The 21,321-nt window shown below is 49.3% G+C and overlaps 1 protein-coding gene across 1 annotated transcript in view; it reads right to left on the reverse strand.

Moving 5' to 3' along the window:
• The window catches only part of cmtm4 (CKLF-like MARVEL transmembrane domain containing 4), a 65,525-nt gene extending 45,416 nt beyond the window's left edge, over window positions 1–20,109 (reverse strand). The window contains exon 1 of the mRNA XM_067998178.1: window positions 19,223–20,109. Within this exon, the coding sequence (XP_067854279.1) occupies window positions 19,223–19,405 (183 nt within the window). The 5' untranslated portion in view covers window positions 19,406–20,109. The remainder of the gene's footprint in view (window positions 1–19,222) is intronic.
• Window positions 20,110–21,321: the final 1,212 nt, after the last annotated feature.

The following is a 21,321-nucleotide window of genomic DNA, read 5'->3' on the forward strand; positions in this document are numbered from 1 at the left end:
TAAAGAGAAAGGAAGAAAGAAAGAAAGACTTGGGGAAGGAGAGGTTTTAGAAGGAGTGGAGGGGGACAGAAAGAAGGGAGGATTGGGAGTGGAGAGACCGGGATAAAGAAGGGGAGAGATGGGGGAAAGTGGGGGGATGTGGAAAAGGAGGGGAGAAGAGAGGAGGGGGGGGGGGGGGGGGGGGAGGGGAGAAAACATAGGAACGGGAGTTGGCCATTCAGCCCCTTGAGCCTGTTCCGCCATTCAATTAGATCATGGCTGGTCTGTACCACAACCACATTTATCCGCCTTGGTTCCATATTTCTTGATAGTCTTACAGACTAACCGGTCATTTATCTCATTGCTGTTTGCGGGATCTTGCTGTGCGCAAATTGGTCGCTGTGTTTCCTACATCACAACAGCGACTTCACTTAAAAAAGTACTTCATTGGCTGCAAAGCGCTTTTGTGGGAGGTCGTGAAAGTTCTTCTGTTCTTTTCGTGTACCAGTTTGGAAATTGTGAGTTGCACACGTGTGGAAATAACAAAGAGGCCTTCATCGGACAGACGGCAGACCGAACCTTGTTTCTCAGTGCTGTGTTGTTTTTTTTTTGAAGTAACGTGCACCAGTATGAATCAGCACCAAAGACAGAGACTGGCAAATGCCGACGTATCCACCCCCTCGGCAAATGCTGATGACAATGAGGATTTGGATTACACAGACATGGCAGGGCAAGGATAATCTGCTGGTTCACATGACAAGATCAGAAGGCAGAAAAGCGTGACGGCACTCAAGACTATGCGTAAAACAAATTCCTCACCACCCCCCAGCCCAAGCCTCAAGGAAATTTCATCTTGCAGAAGATAGGCATGTTCAAGGCTCAATCAAGGAAACCTGCATTTCTATAGCGACTCACCAGGCTCTCAGGACGTCCCAATGCGTTTTACAGCCAATGAAGTACCTTTTGGAGTGTTGCATTGCTGTTCAGTCGTGACAAAGGTGCCCAAAAGGCACTGGGCTGACCCGTATCCATTTCCTGGCCCCTTGCAGAGCAACCGTTCACGTTACCCTCCAGAGAACAGAACCGCACTCAAGGAGGTCAATCTGGAGTCGCTGCACCAAAAAGGCAGATTAAGTGTAAAGGTGTTTTTAAAACTGAACCCAGGGGCGGGGTTTCACCGTGATCGGCGTCAGTGCTAACCGGGGCCGGGGGGAGGGAGGAGGAAGGAGGAAATCCCGCTCCTGTTTGCTGGTCTATCCACAAACGCTTGTTGAAAATGATATGCGCCTGTGTGAGATCTGCAGATGTACAGAAATAAAAACAAGCAAACTACAGATATCACATCCCCTCACCCCATTCCCACCTCATCCCCCACCCCCCTCCACAAAAAAAAGATTATTAAGAATCGAGGCCCAGTTTGGTTGGGTCTCCAAATGATTAAGTGACGCGGTCCAGGAGTTCATTGCAGTTGAACAAAGCAACCTGGCGTTCGATATATCGGCTGAGTGCTGGCAGAGGGACTGCAGCGATCAGGTGTTGCCACTTGTTTGGCCGACGACAACTCGCATTGATGCAGCGCCTTTAACGCAGTAAAACGTCCCGAGGGGCTTCACAGGAGCGATTATCAAACCAAATTCAACACCAAGCCATGTAAGGAGATATTAGGACAGGTGACCAAAAGTTTGGTCAAATAGGTAGGTTTTAAGGAACATCTCAAAAGGAGGAGAGAGAGAGGCGGAGAGGTTTAGGGAGGGAATTCCAGAACTTAGGGCCTAGACAACTGAAAGCATGGCCGCCAATCGTGAAGCAATTAAAATCGGGGATGCGCAAGAGGCCAGAATTGGAGGAGCACAAAGATCTGAGGGTTAAGATAAGAACATAAGAAATAGGAGAAGGCCATACGGCTTCTCGAGCCCGTTCCACCATTCAATAAGATTATGGCTCATCTTCTATCTCAACTCCACTTTCCTGCCCTATCTCCATAATCCCTTGATTTCTTTAGTGTCCAAAAATCTAGCAATCTTAGTCTTGAATATACTCAATGACTGAGCATTCAGACCTTTGGGGTAGAGAATATCAGCCCATTCTACTCAATCTCTCTTCATAGAACAACCCTGTCATCCCAGGAATCAATCTAGTGAACCTTTGTTGCACCCCCAAGGCAAGTATATCCTTCCTTAAGGAGATCAAAACTGTACACAGTACTCCAGGTGTGGTCTCACCAGAGCCCTATATAATTGCAGCAAGACCTCCTTACTCTTATACTCCAACCACCTTGCAATAAAGACTAACATACCATTTGCCTTCCTAATTGCTTGCTGTACCTCCATGTTAATTTTCTATGATTTGTGTACAAGGACACCCAAACCCCTCAGACTAATAACATTTCTTAGGCTCTCACCTCTTAAAAAAATATTCTGCTTTTCTATTCTTCTTACCAAAGTGAATAACCTCACATTTCCCCACATTATACTCCATCTGCCAGCTTCTGGCCCACTCACTTAACCTGTCTATATCCCTTTGCAGCCTCTGTGTCCTCCTCACAGCTTACTTTCCCACCTAGCTTTGTATCGTCAGCAAACTTGGATGCACGGGTTGTAGGGCTGGAGGAGGTTACAGAGATAGGGAGGAACGAGGCCATGGAGGGATTTGAAAACAAGGACGAGAATTTTTAAATCGAGGCATTGCCGGACTGGGAGTCAATGAGGTCAGCGAGCACAGGGGTGATGGGTGAATAGGTACAGCACGAGTTATATACACTCCCACAGCAGGTACAGCACGGGTTAGATACAGAGTAAAGCTCCCTCTACACTGTCCCATCAAACACTCCCAGGGCAGGTACAGCACGGGTTAGAGGCAGAGTAAAGCTCCCTCTACACTGTCCCATCAAACACTCCCAGGGCAGGTACAGCACGGGTTAGAGGCAGAGTAAAGCTCCCTCTACTTAGATGTTAGCCGTGGCTCAGAGGTAGCACTCTGTCTCAATACTGGGACTGACACCCCAGTGCAGTACCGAGCGATTGCCGCACTGTCGGAGGTGCCGTGTTTCGGATGAGACATTAAACTGACTCCCTGTCTGCCCTCTCAGGTGGACGTAAAAAAATTCCACCACACTATTCCAAGACGAGCAGGAGAGCCCTCCCCGGTATCCTGACCAATATTCAGTCCTCATCCAACAGCACTAAAAAACAAATTACATAGAATTGATCGCAGAGAAACAGGCCATTCTTCTCTACAGGTCTATGTTGGTGTTTATGCTCCACACAAGCCTTCTCCCACCTTACTTCATCTCACCCTATCAGCATACCTTTCCATTCCTTTCCCCCTCATGTGTTTATCCAGCTTCCCCTTAAATGTATCCATGCTATTATCCTCAAACATTGTGTATGTAGAAAGTCCCACATTCTAATCACTCACAGCAAAGAAGTTTCTCCTGAATTTCTTACTGGATTTATTAGTGACTACCTTATATTTACGGCCCCTAGTTTTGGACTCTCCCACAAGTGGAAGCATCTTCTCTACGTCAACCCTATCAAATCCCCTCATAATTTTAAGGATCTCTATTAGGTCACCTCTTAGTCTTCTCTTTTCTAGAGGAAAGAGCCCCAGCCTGTTCAGTCTTTCCTGATAGTTATAACCTCTCAGTTCTGGTATTATCCTTGTAAATCTATTTTACACTTTCTCCAGTGCTTCTATATCCTTTTTGTAATATGGAGACCAGAACTGTGCACAGTACTCAAAGCGTGGTCTAACCAAGATTATTTGGTCATTATCTCATTGCTGTTTGTGGGAACTTGCTGTACATAAATAACTGCCTCATTTCCTACATTACAACAGTGACGACACTTCAAAAGCACTTCTTTGGCTGTAAAGCACTTTGGGACATCCTGAAGTTTTTCTTTCTCTACAGTCCTAGTTCAGGAGCTGATGGGATGTATGGCCTTTCTTTATTTCAAGCTTGTGTTCGAATAACGATCTTGGTTATTGTTTGTTGTGGATCATTGGATTTCGAGATTTCCTTATGTCCTAAAGATACCTTCGCTCCCCTTGTTCCCCGCTCCCCCCCCCAACAAAATTCAAGATGAATAAACCCCCGGCTGTGAGCTGTTTAGAATGTTGGTCTGATTTAGAAAATGCCACACTTTGGATCGGGTGAAACCTCTGTATCTAAACTCCTTCTGGAGGCTGTCTGAGGTCAGAGGTGAGGAAACTTTCCCCAAGCATCACAACAGATAATCTAGAAATGGAGTTCCCCACTGCCTCCTACGGGCCAGGAAAGTCCCCTGACTCAATCACTAGCTTCTGTTGGGTTGGCTGATCTCCACTAGGGAGGTGTAGAGGCTGCTGCCTTAGGATCTCTTCACCCTCCCCTCCCCCTCAACCTCAACGGCCAGTTTGGGACCTTGGCTCATTGACACAAATTGTGCTCTCTGAGGCTGAGATGAAAACTTCTGGTTAAAACTCAAAGGCAGGTGGGCTCTTCCTGTCTCTGGAGTCTTCACCCAAATGTTCTGTGGTTTGTTATCAGTTGTTAAATGTAAACACACGCATTAACTGTTTAATGTTCTTCACTGCACACCTGCTAAAAGATTTTATTCAATGGAAGAAAACAATGAGGTCTGATATCAGCCTTTAAGAGTGAGAAGGGCGGAGCTGAGGATCGACCAGAGGTTCCCAAACTGGGACGGTATTCATCTCACATAAAGGAGATATTAGGACAGGTGACCAAAAGCTTGGTCAAAGAGGTAGGTTTTAAGGAGCCTCTCAAAGGAGAGAGAAGCGGAGAGGCTTAGGGAGGGAATTCCAGAGCTTAGGGCCTAGGCAGCTGAAGACACAGCCGCCAATGGTGGAGCGATTAAAATCAGGGATGCACAAGAGGCCAGAATTGGAGGAGCGCAGAGATCTCGGAGGGTTGTAGAGCTGGAGGAGGTTACAGAGATAGGGAGGGGGCAAGGCCATGGAGGGATTTGAAAACAAGGACAACAATTTATAAATTGAGGCATTGCCTGACTGGGAGCCAAAGCTTTCGCAGAAAATGAAATAAACATAATATTTTTTAATGCCACCCCTATGATTTTCTTTTTCCCCCCCAGATTTTTGGTCACTGCAATTTTCCAGGAGATGAATCTTTTAATTCCTGGAGACTTCAGGACAATCCTGGAGAGTTGGTGACCCTAATGGGGGGAGGGGGATGTCCAAGGATCCCCGAGAAGGGCCAGAGTGCTACAGAGAGGTCAACACAGTGAGCTGCTCAGACGTCAAACCCACGAGGAACAAGAGCTCCGGTGTTTTATCACCTGAACTCCAGAGGTGTCAGCGGCCGGCTAACGCTCTCCATCGTACGCGTGATACAACCTAACGTGAAGAGGTTTTACTCCCGTTTCCGGAATTCTCTCTCTGTGCTGAACGTGGGTCTCGTGCTGACCGGCTCCAGTGCAGGCAGTTTGAACTGGAAGTGTTGTTGCATTAGCTTGTTGGCCATCTGGTGGACAAAAGAACCAGAAGTGGGGGGGGGGGGGGTGGGGGGGGGAATGAGGAGGAGAATTTTTTTTTTTTTTTAAACACAGCGAGTTGTTACGATCTGGGACGCACTGCCCGAAAGGACGGTGGAAGCAGATTCAATAGTAACTTTCAAAAGGGAATTGGATAAATACTTGGAGGGGAAAAATTTGCAAGGGCTATGGGGAAAGAACAGGGAAGGGGGAATAATTGGATAGCTCTTTCAAAGACCCTGCACAAGCACGATGGGCCAAATGGCCTCCTCCTGTGCTGAGTCATTATATGATTATTACATATGCAAATTCAAAGGGCCTCGGCAAACGGGGGGCGAAGGTCAGTTTACACAGCCGCTGGATCCTTTACTTTAGCACAGCAACTATAATCGATTGAGTGAACGAGACTCTGGTGTAGCGCAGGAACATTAAAAATGGGAATACAAACAATGACGGACAGGAAAAGACCTTCTGGTCCATCCAAACTGTCCCACACAACTGTGGCCCTTTGCGCATCATGATACAGACACTTCCCCCACCCCACCCGAAAACCACGTGATCTCCTGGGAGGGGGGGGAAAAACCAGATTAAAAAAAAACCCAGGCCAATTTGGGGGGCAAAGAAAATCTGGGAAATTCCTCTCTGACCCCCCCCCCCCCCCACCCCCTTTAGTCCGTGACCGAAAGGGTTCTGAAAACCAGGGGGCCAACGTTCCTTCCGCGTCTTCAAGGAGCGACGATTTCACTACAAAAAGGAAATGGACGTGACTAATCACAGACAGACCACATTATTTTCCCTGTTACTTTCAGTATTGTCACGAGGGAGCCGTGGGATGTCTGTTACCTAGCGACTTGCCTCTGTGCCGCCTGTGTGTGGTGCGTTGTTTTTGTGGGAAGGGAGGGGGATGAGGTGAAATGCGATATCTTCTCTGCATTTCATATGGTAATCTGATAGGCAGGACCAGCTCTGCCTTTTGTAACCCTGAGCGGAGACTCTGGCAGGAACACAGGAACTGGAGGAGGCCGTTCAGCCCCTCAAGCCTGTTCCGCCCTTCAATTAGATCTTGACTGATCTGCATCTTAACTCCATCTACCCGCCTTGGTTCCGTAACCCTTAATACCCTTACCCGACAAAAATCTATCGATCTCAGTTTTGAAATTTTCAATTGACCCCCAGCCTCAACAGCTTTTTGGAGGAGAGAGTTCCAGATTCCCACTCCCCTTTGTCTGAAGAAGTGCTTCCTGACATCATCCCTGAACAGCCAAGCTCTCATTTTAAAGTTATGCCCCCTTGTTCTGGACTCTCCCACTAAAGGAAATAGTTTCTCTCTATCTACGCTATCAAATCCTTTAATCATCTTAAACACCTCAATTAGATCACCACATAATCTTCTATACTCAAGGGAATACAAGCCTAGTCTATGCAGGCTGTCCTTGTAATTTAACCCTTTTAGTCCTGGTCATGAAGGGAGAACCCACCTCTTCGACCAAGCTTTTAGTCACCTCTCCTAATATCCCCTTCTTTGGCTCAGTGTCTGTTTTTTTTTTACTTATGCCTCAGCGAAGCACCGAGGGGATGTTTTTCTCCATCACCGAGACCGTCTACTTCCACCTCCATAATATCGCCGGTCACTGCCTCTGCCTCAGCTCATCTTATCCATGCCTTTGTTACCTCCGGACTCAACTATCCCAATGCTCTCTTGGCCGGCCTCCCATCTTCCACCCTCCGGAAACTTGAGCCCATCCAAAACTCTGCTGTCCCGTATCCTAACTCGCACCAAGTCCCGTTGTTCCATCACCTCTGTGCTCACTGACCTACGTTGGCTCCCCGTCCGGGAACGCCTTGATTTTAAAATCCTCATCCCTGTTTTCAAATCCCTCCGTGGCCTCGCCCCTCCCCATCTCTGTAACCTCCTCCAGCCCTAAAAGCCTCCAAGATCTCTGCGCTCCTCCAATTCTGGCTCCTTGTGCATCCCCGATTTTAATCGCTCCACCGTTGGCGGCCGTGCCTTCAGCTGCCTAGGCCCTAAGCTCTGGAATTCCCTCCCTAAACCTCTCCGCCTCTAACTCCCTCTCCTCCTTTAAGACACTCCTTAAAAACTACCTCTTTGACCAAGCTTTTCTGTCACCTGTCCTAATATCTCCTCATGCGGCTCGGTGTCAAATTTTGTTTGATAATCGCTCCTGTAAAGCACCTTGGGACGTTTTACTAAAGGTGCTATATAAATGCAAGTTGTTGCTGGGCGTACATAATTTTCCAATAGGGAGGCTCTGCAGCCGAAGCTCGGGATTAGAAAATTACCCTGTGATAACGCAATAGTCTCAATTAATCACCTCAAATTACTCCCACCACATGAACCATCCTAACATTATTGAGCTCAAGATGCTCTCTACAGATACAACCAGAGATTGGAAAGTCTGCATCCACATTGTACTGCTGGGTGTTTCCCAGATACTCGAGGTTAAATTGGGATCACACGGAAAAAAATTCCACACATTGTGACATCTGAATGGAAAAGTAAAACAAAACTAAGAATGCTTTTAAAACCACTCGGTGATCTCCAATGCGGCTGGCAATCTGGGGCCCAGAGCACGGTTGTATACTTTAATTGCTAACGTGGCCTGTAACTTTAAGGCTACTGCTCTAAATAAGCAAATCCAAGTCAATACAACGAACCTGAAATTATAAATGACTGAGACCAATGAGAGAACAACTGTAGATATTTGTAAATTTCAGGCTCCAGGTCAACGAACAACAACAGCGATTATACTTCATTGATTGTGATGGACTTTGGGACATACTGAGGATGTGAATGCCGTTATAGAAACACAAGTTCTTTCTTTCCTGTTCTTTCATTTTACTGTTTGTGGGATCTTGCTGTGCGCAATTCAACCATGTTATAACTACATAACAGAAATGACTACACTTCAAAAAAAAAAATCAATTGTGAAGCATCTTGGGACGTCCTCAAGACCATAATCTCCCTCTTTAGTCTCAGACCCCTCAACAGATGAGACTTGTACAACCTCGCTTGGACCTTCCATGGGTACATTTCAACAGTGGCCACACTTCAAAAGTACTTCAATGGCTGCAAAGCGTCTTGTGACGTCTTGAGGCCCTTCCCTTTCTCTGGCCCTACAACCCTCCCCAATTTTCATCACTCCACCATTGGCGGCCGTGCCTTCAGCTGCCGAGCCCCTAAGCTCTGGCATTCCCTCCCTAAATCTCTCTACCCTCCTTTAAGATGTCCCTTAAAACCTACATCTTTGACCAAGGTCACCTATCCTAATATCTCTTTATGCAGCTCGGTGTCAAATTTTGTCCGATAACGCTCCTGTGAAGCGCCTTGGGATATTTTACTACGTTAAAGTCGCTATATAAATACAAATTGTTGTTGTTGAGGTCGTGAAAGATGCTATCGAAGTGAAAGCTCTTTCTTTCTTCTTTACAGCTCTTAATCCTGTACCGTTGCACTTCACTCCAATCCTAGTGACAACCTCGTCAAGCTGGTAAGACAGGATAAACCAGCTCCGTCTCACCACCGGGTCCAGGTAGCCAGAGGTACCTGCAGATAACAGGACCGGTCCAGCCAGTATTTCTGCTCTTTTACACAAACAAAACACTAAAGGTTGAAGTTTCAGAGTTGAGAGTCATCCATTTTCAAGCAGACTATGCTCGCTGTTCCTTCTTTTGTATCCTCCAAGAATCAGAGAGAGAGGGGACAGGAGTGAGATCACCGGCTGAGTTCCAACTATCAGACACAGAAGCGGCAAGAGACTTTTAAACCACAGACCGTCGATGCCCAGCTTAAAGCTTCCGAAATTTTCAGACAATCAATTGATGAACCAGACTGTTTCAGAGATTAATCTCCTGGACACTGCTGTGAGAAACCCGGGGAGAACAAGCATCGGGGCGTTAAAAAATAAAACGGTGTGTTTTTTTTTCTGATTTGCTTTTAACACTTTCGTTTATCAGTTATAAAAATATTCGACATGGGGAATAAAACGTGACCAGGCGGAGAGGTTGGCGGTCATGTAATGAAACCTCCAGGAATATGTCGAGTCAGAGTTGGTAACTCCAGTGCAGGACCAAACAAGTGAAAGCCTTCCAGCCTCAACATTAAGTTCAACAACTTTAGATCATAGTCCATTTTTTTCAGATGTAAGGAATCTTACAACACCAGGTTATAGTCCAACTGTTGGACTATAACCTGGTGTTGTAAGATTCCTTACATTTGTCCACCCCAGTCCATCACCGGCATCTCCACATCATTCCTGCTGCATTTTTTCAGGCAGCAGGTGCTGGTAATGGTTCTGCTGTAGCCATTTACACCTCCTCTGGACCCATCTTTTGTTTCTTTACTTGTCCAATTACCACCCTCCTTTTTGTCATTTAATCACAGACCTTCCCCTTTGTTCTTTCCTCCCCCCAACCCTTTTCCCTGGCCCTGTACTTGCTTAAAAACTTAAATCTCTAACTTCTTCCAGTTCTGATGAAAGGTCATCGACCCGAGAGTGTACTTGCTTAAAAACTTAAATCTCTAACTTCTTCCAGTTCTGATGAAAGGTCATCGACCCGAGAGAGGGTTAGAGAGAGAAACACAGCGAGAAACAGAGACAGAGTTAGAGAGATAGAGTTGGAAACAGACAGAAATACACAGTTAGAGAGAGAGGAAGGAGTTAGAGGCAGAGAGAGTTAAAGAGAAACAGGGACACACACACACACACACACACACACACACACACACACATTCTCGTGACCCTCTCAAACAGAATATCCTACAATGACCGAGTGCACTGGATGCAGCAAAGGCTATGGGCCCCGACAACATCCCAGCTGTAGTTCCGAAGGCTTGTGCTCCAGAACGAGCCTCGCCTCTAGCCAAGCTGTTCCAGTACAGCTACAACACTGGCATCTACCCGACAATGTGGAAAATTGCCCAAGTATGTCCTGTCCACAAAAAGCAGGACAAATCCAATCCGGCCAATTACCGCCCCATCAGTCTACTCTCAATCAGCAGCAAAGTGATGGAAGGTGTCGTCGACAGTGCTATCAAGTGGCACTTACTCACCAACAACCTGCGCGCCGATGCTCAGTTTGGGTTCCGCCAGGACCACTCGGCTCCAGACCTCATTACAGCCTTGCTCCAAACATAGACAAAAGAGCTGAATTCCAGAGGTGAGGTGAAAGTGACTGCCCTTGACATTAAGGCAGCATTTGACCGAGTGTGGCACCAAGGAGCCCTAGTAAAACTGAAGTCAATGGGAATCAGGGGGAAAACTCTCCAGTGGCTGGAGTCATACCGAGCACAAAGGAAGATGGTAGTGGTTGTTGGAGGCCAATCATCTCAGCCCCAGGACATTGCTGCAGGAGTTCCTCAGGGCAGTGTCCTAGGCCCAACCATCTTCAGCTGCTTCATCAATGACCTTCCCTCCATCATAAGGTCAGAAATGGGGATGTTCGCTGATGACTGCACAGTGTTCAGTTCCATTCGCAACCCCTCAAATAATGAAGCAGTCCGAGCCCGCATGCAGCAAGACCTGGACAACATCCAGGCTTGGGCTCATAAGTGGCAAGTAACATTCGCGCCAGATAAGTGCCAGGCAATGACCATCTCCAACAAGAGAGAGTCTAACCACCTCCCCCTGACATTCAACGGCATTACCATCACCGAATCCCCCACCATCAACATCCTGGGGGTCACCATTGACCAGAAACTTAACTGGACCAGCCATATAAATACTGTGGCTACGAGAGCAGGTCAGAGGCTGGGTATTCTGCGGCGAGTAACTCACCTCCGAACTCCCCAAATCCTTTCCACCATCTACAAGGCACAAGTCAGGAGTGTGATGGAATACTCTCCACTTGCCTGGATGAGTGCAGCTCCAACAACACTCAAGAAGCTTGACACCGTCCAGGACAAAGCAGCCCGTTGATTGGCACCCCATCCACCACCCTAAACATTCACTCCCTTCACCACCGGCACACAGTGGCTGCAGTGTGTACCATCCACAGGATGCACTGCAGCAACTCGCCAAGGCTTCTTCGACAGCACCTCCCAAACCCGCGACCTCTACCACCTAGAAGGACAAGAGCAGCAGGTGCATGGGAACACCACCACCTGCACGTTCCCTCCAAGTCACACATGATCCCGACTTGGAAACATATCACCGTTCCTTCATCGTCACTGGGTCAAAATCCTGGAACTCCCTTCCTAACAGCACTGTGGGAGATCCTTCACCACACGGACTGCAGCGGTTCAAGGCGGCGGCTCACCACCACCTTCTCAAGGGCAATTAGGGATGGGCAATAAATGCCAACGACGCCCACATCCCATGAATGAATTTTTAAAAAACTACATAAAATTTTAACAGCACTGAAACAGACCATTTGGCCTAATGCCAATGTTTATTCTCCACATGAGCATCCTCCCTCCCTACTTCATCTCACCCTATCAGCATATCCTTCTATTCCTTTCTCCCACATGTACTTATCTAGCTTCCCCTTAAATGCATCTATTCTATTCGCCTCAACTACTCCTTGTGGTGGCGAGTTCCATATTTTAACCACTCTCTGAGTAAAGAAGTTTCTCCTGAATTCCTTATTGGATTTATTAGTGAATTTATTCTTGAATTTTCCTTCTCTGGCCCAGCGCAGCCTCCCTCATACACGATGTACCACTCCCAACTACAGACAGCCTGCTCAAGGCTGCCACACTTGAACCAATCCAAATCAGAATGGGGGAACAAGCCATTTAAAAACTGATACGTACGGGTGTGAAATTTCCCAACTCATGGACGGGCACAGAAGTATTTAAAAATGCACCACCAGAAAAACGACGTTTGCCATCCGGTTTTCGGCTAACCTGATCACTGGGACTCCAGCCCTGAAACCGCACCATTCGGTTCAAGCCCAGATGGGGGTCACCTCGATCCATTGTATTTCTTCACTCTTCGGTACGTCATCTTGAGCCATTAGATTTATGCTTTACAGAAAGATATTCACTCCCAGCTAAAAGAAAGACTTCACAACCTCAGGATGTCCCAAAGCGCTCTATAGCCAATGAAGTACTTTTTTTTTTTGAAGTGTAGTCACTGTTGTAATGTAGGAATCACAGCAGCCAATTTGCACACAGCAAGATCCCACAAACAGCAACGTGATACGACCAGATAATATGTTTTAGGTGTTGGCTGAGGGATCAACGTTGGCCAGGAAACCGGGCAGAACTCCCCTGCTCTTCTTTGAATAGTGCCGCAAGATCTTTTACAACCACCCGAGGGGGCAGACGGGGCCTCGGGTTTAACATCTCAGCCTAAAGACAGCACTCCCTCAATACTGCACTGGGAGCCTCAGGCTGGATTATGTGCTCGAGTCTCTGGAGTGGGACTTGAACCCACAACCTTCTGACTCAAAAGGCGATAGTGCTACCCACCGAGCCAGGGCTGAACATATCTACACTACGGATGGGCAGCAGTGACCTCAGTAGCGGACAATGCTGATAATCAGACCCTGGGTAACAGATACTGGCCTTCGATGTAACGTTTAGTCTAGCTCTGCCAAGGACACTGTACAGAGTGCGCAGAGCATTAGATAAGGTACTGGCACTCAGTTGGAGCACCCATTCACCCTCAGATCGAGGTTTAAAACCCAACCCAGAATCAGCAGGCGGGGAAAAGGTCCTTTTTCTCCCTCCGCAGCCATTTCCGACTCCAACTGATTCTTCCAGAGTCCTAATGCTGTGGAACCCTTTACTTTCCCTCAGTCTCCCCTTCTTCCTACAATCTGAAGGCTTTTAAAAACCCAGCTCACCAAACTTGCTGACACTAAGCTTCGGTTTCACAATAGAGGAACGAAGATGAGGGAGCTAAGGAGATCCCACAGTTGAGTTAGAGCAGGTGAAGAGACAGAAAGGACGGGCATTTATATAGAGCCATTCACAACCTCAGGACGCCCCAGAGGGCTTAACAGCCAATGAAGTACTTTTGAAGTGTCGTCACTGTTGTAATGTAGCAAACACGGCAGCCAATTTGCGCGCAGCAAAATCCCAAAAGCAGCGATGTGATAATGAAATAGTGCCATGGGATCTTTTACATTCACCTGAGGGGGCAGACGGGGCCTCAGCTTAACGAAAGACATCACCTCTGATAGTGCAGTACTGAGGGAGCTCTGCACTGAGGCGTCAGTCGCTGGAGTGGGGCTTGAACCATAACCTCAGGACTCAGAGGCGAGAATGCTACCCACTTAGCCCACGGCCACAGGAGGTGATGTGATGAGTTTTGATTTCAGAAACAGTGCCAACGCAACAAGAAGGAAGAGTGTGTGGGATAGTGTCCACAGAAGCATCGTCCGTTGCCCGAGAGTCAGACTTGCGCAGCAGAGTACACGGAATATCACGCTAACCCAAGGACGCACGACAGATTCTCAGCGACTCAATCAGTTCCTCTCATCCAACTGGAACGTACCAATCCTGCTCCGTCAGCATGGGCAGGACTCCCTCGCCCCTGTTGGCATGGCGCTAACAGGTTTACAACCAACTTTTTTGTGCCACATTTGAAATTGGACCCAACCCCGAGCACAATACTAACAACTGAGGCGTGACCGATTCCTGAAAATCGAAACCAAGCAGCCTGAATGTACTCAAAGATTCAGAGACCTCCTGAAACTCCCACAACCTTTCCTTCCTTCTACTATCAACAGGCTTATAAAACACAAGGTTGCCATGATCTAACCATTTACTTCTTGACCTTTCCCTGCTGTTCCTTTTAAACGTAGCGGTGTCCTGGATGGTGAGCCTTGGCCCACGCACTAAATTCCTCAACGATAAACAAATAAAATTCAACAAATGCTTGCAAGCCACAAATTCTAAATGTTCCGAAGCTCATGACAACAGAGTTGTGTAATTGACGCCGAGCTGTGGTGGGGGGGTTGGGAGGAGAGGGAGCTGCCTCCTTTAAACACAGACATAAACAGATAGTTAATAAAGGAGGCGACCACGTTTACTGTTCCACTGATGGGGCTCACTACCCGAGAACTGATCTAACCCAATTCACGAATGCACACAGGCCATGAAAACATTTGCGTGTCTATGATGCAAAGCAGGGGAGTTCTCCCCGGTGTCCTGGCCAATATTTATCCCTCAACCAACTTCGCTTAAAAAAAAAATTACCTGGTCATTTATTGCATCGCTGTTTGTGGGACCTTGCTGTGTGCAAATTGGCTGCTGAGTTTCCTACATTACAACAGTGACTACACGACAAAAGTACTTCATTGGCTGTAAAACGCTTTGGGACGTCCTGAGGTTGTGAAAGTTGCTATATAAATGCAAGTCTTTTGTCACAACGCTCTTCTTGTTAAAATTGTTTCAGAGCTCCTGACAAGGCAGAAAAGGTGCCAGAGAACAGAAAAGGGAAGAACTTTGGGAGGGGATGAAGGTAGATCAAAGGGACGGCCAAATCAAAGGGTTTTTAAGCAGGTCTTTCGAAGGGTGAGTGGTAGCAAGGCAAAGTGTTTTTTTTAATAGAAAATGTCAGAGGCAGGTCACAGTGACAAAATGATCTGCCTCAGAAAGTGCACTGAGGCACAAGCACAGGAAATTGCTCAAATAGAGCAAGCAAGGCTGTGAAGGGAGGAGAGTGACCCAAATCTCTGCTGCCCGTATCCTAACTTGCAACAAGTCCCATTTACCCATCAACCCTGTGCTCGCTGACCTACATTGGCTCCTGGTCCAGCAATTCCTCCATTTTAAAATTCTCATCATTGTTTTCAAATCCCTCCATGGCCCACTCCCTATCTCTGTAACCTCCTCCAGCCCTACAACCCTCCGAGAGCTCTGCCCTCCTGCACATCCCTGATTTTAATCTCTCCACCAGTGGCGGCCTCGGCCCTAAGCTCTGGAATTCCCTCCCTAAACCTCTCTCTCCTCCTTTAAGGCCCCTCTTAAAACTTACCTCTATGGCCAAGCTTTTGGTCACCTGTCCTAATATCTCCTTATGTGGCTCGGTGTCAAATCTTTCTTGATAATCGCTCCTATAAAGTGCCTTGGGACCTTTAACTACGTTAAAGGCGCTGTATTATTTGCAAGTTGTTGTAAACTATTTAAAGCAGCATTAGATACAGCTCCCTGTACATCCAGCAACATCAGTAACTTTTACCATGAGCCTGTGGGATTTCCAGATAACATGGGAAAAGGAAATTAAAAACACAGACCGGAGAAAAGGAATAAATAAACCAGCATCAATGTCGATTTGCCATCTCACAACACAGAAACTGGACAAACAAAATGTCCCATTTCACAACCATGGAAATTGTCCCCTTAACCCTTCAAGGCATTAAGACTAAGTTTCACTGTTAAACATAATTACACATGTAGGTCCCTCAGTGGTTTCATGGGTGAAGACGCAACCCAAGCATTGTTCGGGAAGGTGGCTGGCTCCTTCCCTGTTCTGTGCTGAGTGGGCTTGGCTTCAGCTAGAGCAGTAGAAGGCCACTACAGTGGACCTTAGTGCACAGGGCTATTGGGGAGGGGGTGTAACCGGAAAAGAAACAGAGAGAACTTGCATTTATATAGCGCCTTTCACAACCTCAGGACGTCCCAAATCGCTTTACAGCCCATGGAGCGATTTTTCAAGTGTTGTTCTCCGTTGTAATGTAGCAAATGCGGCAGCTGATTTGCACACAGCAAGATCCCACAAACAGCAAATGGGATAAATGACCAGATAATCTGTTTTTTTTTTACTGATGTTAGTTGAGGGATAAATACTGGCCCGGAACACTGGGGAGAACTCACCTGCTCTTTTTCCAAATAACGGCCGTGGGGTCTTTCACGTCCACCTGAGGGGGCAGACGGGACCTCGGTTTGACGTCGCACGTGAAAGACGGCACCACGCGCCCTCGGCACTGGCACCGGTGTGAGCGTCAGCCTGGATTATCTTGTGCTCGAGTCTCTGGAGTGGGACTTAAACCCACGACCTCCTGACTCAGAGGCGAGAGAGAGAGAGTGCTACCCACTGAACCAAGACTGACACTTAAATGGAAAGTTCTAGGCCTTTTTTTTGTTAAGCAGCACCACCCATTAGTTTAAACTTTGCTCCATTTTTTTTGCTGCATTTTTAAAATTTCTTGCTTCATTTTTTTTTAATTTCTTGCTCCCATTAGTTTTAGTTTTTGTTAAGCAGCAGCAACCCCTTCCCCTATACAGAAATGCATGTGTGTGGGGTGTGTGTTTTGTGTGTGTGTGTGTGGGGTGTGTGTTTTGTGTGTGTGTGTGTGGGGTGTGTGTTTTGTGTGTGTGTGTGTGGGGTGTGTGTTTTGTGTGTGTGTGTGTGTGGGGTGTGTGTTTTGTGTGTGTGTGTGTGTGGGGTGTGTGTTTTGTGTGTGTGTGTGTGTGGGGTGTGTGTTTTGTGTGTGTGTGTGTGGGGTGTGTGTTTTGTGTGTGTGTGTGTGGGGTGTGTGTTTTGTGTGTGTGTGTGTGGGGTGTGTGTTTTGTGTGTGTGTGTGTGGGGTGTGTGTTTTGTGTGTGTGTGTGTGGGGTGTGTGTTTTGTGTGTGTGTGTGTGTGGGGTGTGTGTTTTGTGTGTGTGTGTGTGGGGTGTGTGTTTTGTGTGTGTGTGTGTGTGGGGTGTGTGTTTTGTGTGTGTGTGTGTGTGGGGTGTGTGTTTTGTGTGTGTGTGTGTGTGGGGTGTGTGTTTTGTGTGTGTGTGTGTGTGGGGTGTGTGTTTTGTGTGTGTGTGTGTGTGGGGTGTGTGTTTTGTGTGTGTGTGTGTGTGGGGTGTGTGTTTTGTGTGTGTGTGTGGGGTGTGTGTTTTGTGTGTGTGTGTGGGGTGTGTGTTTTGTGTGTGTGTGGGGTGTGTGTTTTGTGTGTGTGTGGGGTGTGTGTTTTGTGTGTGTGTGGGGTGTGTGTTTTGTGTGTGTGTGGGGTGTGTGTTTTGTGTGTGTGTGGGGTGTGTGTTTTGTGTGTGTGGGGGGTGTGTGTTTTGTGTGTGTGTGGGGTGTGTGTTTTGTGTGTGTGGGGGGTGTGTGTTTTGTGTGTGTGTGGGGTGTGTGTTTTGTGTGTGTGTGGGGTGTGTGTTTTGTGTGTGTGTGGGGTGTGTGTTTTGTGTGTGTGTGGGGTGTGTGTGGGGTGTGTGTTTTGTGTGTGTGTGGGGTGTGTGTTTTGTGTGTGTGTGGGGTGTGTGTTTTGTGTGTGTGTGGGGTGTGTGTTTTGTGTGTGTGTGGGGTGTGTGTGTTTTGTGTGTGTGGGGTGTGTGTGTTTTGTGTGTGTGGGGTGTGTGTGTTTTGTGTGTGTGGGGTGTGCGTGTTTTGTGTGTGGGGTGTGTGTGTTTTGTGTGTGTGGGGTGTGTGTGTTTTGTGTGTGTGGGGTGTGTGTGTGGGGTGTGTGTGTTGTGTGTGTGGGGTGTGTGTGTTGTGTGTGTGTTGTGTGTGTGGGGTGTGTGTGGGGTGTGTGTTTTGTGTGTGTGTGGGGTGTGTGTTTTGTGTGTGTGTGGGGTGTGTGTTTTGTGTGTGTGTGGGGGGTGTGTTTTGTGTGTGTGTGGGGGGTGTGTGTTGTGTGTGTGGGGGGTGTGTGTTGTGTGTGTGGGGGGTGTGTGTTTTGTGTGTGTGTGGGGGGTGTGTTTTGTGTGTGTGTGGGGGGTGTGTGTTGTGTGTGTGGGGGGTGTGTGTTGTGTGTGTGGGGGGTGTGTGTTGTGTGTGTGGGGGGTGTGTGTTGTGTGTGTGGGGGGTGTGTGTTTTGTGTGTGTGTGGGGTGTGTGTTTTGTGTGTGTGTGGGGGGTGTGTTTTGTGTGTGTGTGGGGTGTGTGTGTTTTGTGTGTGTGGGGGGTGGGGTGTGTGTGTGGGGTGTGTGTGTTTTGTGTGTGTGGGGGGTGGGGTGTGTGTGTGGGGTGTGTGTGTTTTGTGTGTGTGGGGTGTGTGTTTTGTGTGTGTGGGGTGTGTGTTTTGTGTGTGTGGGGTGTGTGTTTTGTGTGTGTGTGGGGTGTGTGTGTTTTGTGTGTGTGTTGTGTGTGTGGGGTGTGTGTGTTTTGTGTGTGTGGGGTGTGTGTGTTGTGTGTGTGTGGGGTGTGTGTGTTTTGTGTGTGTGTTGTGTGTGTGGGGTGTGTGTGTTTTGTGTGTGTGGGGTGTGTGTGTTTTGTGTGTGTGGGGTGTGGGGTGTGTGTGTTTTGTGTGTGTGGGGTGTGTGTGTTTTGTGTGTGTGGGGTGTGGGGTGTGTGTGTTTTGTGTGTGTGGGGGGTGGGGTGTGTGTGTGGGGTGTGTGTGTTTTGTGTGTGTGGGGGGTGGGGTGTGTGTGTGGGGTGTGTGTGTTTTGTGTGTGTGGGGTGTGTGTTTTGTGTGTGTGGGGTGTGTGTTTTGTGTGTGTGGGGTGTGTGTTTTGTGTGTGTGTGGGGTGTGTGTGTTTTGTGTGTGTGTTGTGTGTGTGGGGTGTGTGTGTTTTGTGTGTGTGGGGTGTGTGTGTTGTGTGTGTGTGGGGTGTGTGTGTTTTGTGTGTGTGTTGTGTGTGTGGGGTGTGTGTGTTTTGTGTGTGTGGGGTGTGTGTGTTTTGTGTGTGTGGGGTGTGGGGTGTGTGTGTTTTGTGTGTGTGGGGTGTGTGTGTTTTGTGTGTGTGTTGTGTGTGTGGGGTGTGTGTGTTTTGTGTGTGTGGGGTGTGGGGTGTGTGTGTTTTGTGTGTGTGGGGTGTGGGGTGTGTGTGTTTTGTGTGTGTGGGGTGTGGGGTGTGTGTGTTTTGTGTGTTTTATTGCACTGATATTTGAAAGTCACACTCACCACTTCCACCATCTTCAGGATCCCGAGGGCCGATCTCAGGTAGTCGGTGTCGCATCTGATGCCCAGTCCGTGGGTAGCGACCACCGGCTCGGTGGTGGGCTGGTACGGGCTGCTCGCCCCGGACATCATCGAAGTGTTGGAGGCTTCCCCCTCAAACCCGTCCACCTCCTCGGCATTCCTCATCCTCCCCAACAGGATTAGATATATATATATATATTTTTTTTTAAAAAATTAAAAATAAAAAGCGCACGGGGAGGAGGACTTTTTTTTTTAAAAAAAACTAAAACTAATGGAGCAAGAAATTTTTTTTAAAATGAAGCAAGAAATTAGAATAATGCAGCAAAAAAAATGGAGCAAAGTTTAAAGTAACGCAGCAAACATTAAAATTAATGCAGCAAAAAAAAAGGGGGCAAAAATTAAACTAATGCAGCGGGAAAAATAAATAAAATTGAGAGCAAAAATTAATGCAGCAGAAAATGGAGCAAAAATTAAACTAATGCAGAAAATGGACCCCCCAGAAAAGTTTCCCCCTGACTTTAAAGGGGCTCCGTTCCGAGACTGGCTTGAAGTTAATTCCAGGGGAAAGGGAAGAGAGCGAGCGGCTCCTCGCACAAAGCCCAGAGCAACATGCCCGGCACCGGCCGCACCGGCACCGACACGGGCAGAGGGAGCGGCGCGCCTCGGCTCTCGGCTCTCGGCTACGGGGATCGCTCTGACTCTGACCCCGACACTCGGGCTCCGGCTCCCGCGGGCATGATGAGGGCGGGCGGGCTGTCGCTGCTGCCCCGGTTTCCTGCCTCTCTCGGGCTCCCTCTCCCTGCCGCCTGCCTCAGCTCAGCTCAGCCTCTCCGTCCTCATTCAACCTGCGCTCCGCCTCCCTCTGGATAGTCCCCCCCCGCTCCCCGTGACCAGTGCCCCCCCCTCTCCCCGTGACCAGTGCCCCCCCCTCTCCCCGTGACCAGTGCCCCACCTCCCTCTCCCCGTGACCACTCCCCCACCTCCCCCTCCCCGTGACCACTCCCCCACCTCCCTCTCCCCGTGACCACTCCCCCACCTCCCTCCCTGTGACCACTCCCCTTCCTCCCACTCCCCCACCCTGTGACCAGTCCCCTCCCTCCCCCCCTCCCCCACCCTGTGACCAGTCCCCTCCCTCCCCCACCCTGTGACCAGTCCCCTCCCACTCCCCCACCCTGTGACCAGTCCCTTCCCCCACCCTGTGACCAGTCCCTTCCCCCACCCTGTGACCAGTCCCCTCCCTCCCCCTCCACGTGACCAGTCCCCTCCCTCCCCCTCCACGTGACCAGTCCCCTCCCTCCCCCTCCACGTGACCAGTCCCCTCCCTCCCCCTCCACGTGACCAGTCCCCCCCCTCCCCCTCCACGTGACCAGTCCCCCCCCTCCCCCTCCACGTGACCAGTGCCCCCCCTCCACGTGACCAGTGCCCCCCCCTCTCCCCGTGACCACTCCCCCACCTCCCTCTCCCCGTGACCACTCCCCCACCTCCCTCTCCCCGTGACCACTCCCCCACCTCCCTCTCCCCGTGACCACTCCCCCACCTCCCTCTCCCCGTGACCACTCCCCCACCTCCCTCTCCCCGTGACCACTCCCCCACCTCCCTCACCCTGTGACCACTCCCCCACCTCCCTCACCCTGTGACCACTCCTCCCCCCCTCCCCGTGACCACTCCCCTTCCTCCCACTCCCCCACCCTGTGACCAGTCCCCTCCCTGTGACCAGTCCCCTCCCTCCCCCACCCTGTGACCAGTCCCCTCCCTCCCCCACCCTGTGACCAGTCCCCTCCCTCCCCCCCCTCCCCCACCCTGTGACCAGTCCCCTCCCTCCCCCCCTCCCCCACCCTGTGACCAGTCCCCTCCCTCCCCCCCCTCCCCCACCCTGTGACCAGTCCCCTCCCTCCCCCCCTCCCCCACCCTGTGACCAGTCCCCTCCCTCCCCCACCCTGTGACCAGTCCCCTTCCACTCCCCCACCCTGTGACCAGTCCCCTCCCACTCCCCCACCCTGTGACCAGTCCCCTTCCTCCCACTCCCCCACCCTGTGACCAGTCCCCTTCCTCCCACTCCCCCACCCTGTGACCAGTCCCCT

The sequence above is a fragment of the Heptranchias perlo genome, chromosome 16 (assembly GCF_035084215.1).
Source record: "Heptranchias perlo isolate sHepPer1 chromosome 16, sHepPer1.hap1, whole genome shotgun sequence".
In the NCBI taxonomy this organism is placed as follows: domain Eukaryota; kingdom Metazoa; phylum Chordata; class Chondrichthyes; order Hexanchiformes; family Hexanchidae; genus Heptranchias; species Heptranchias perlo.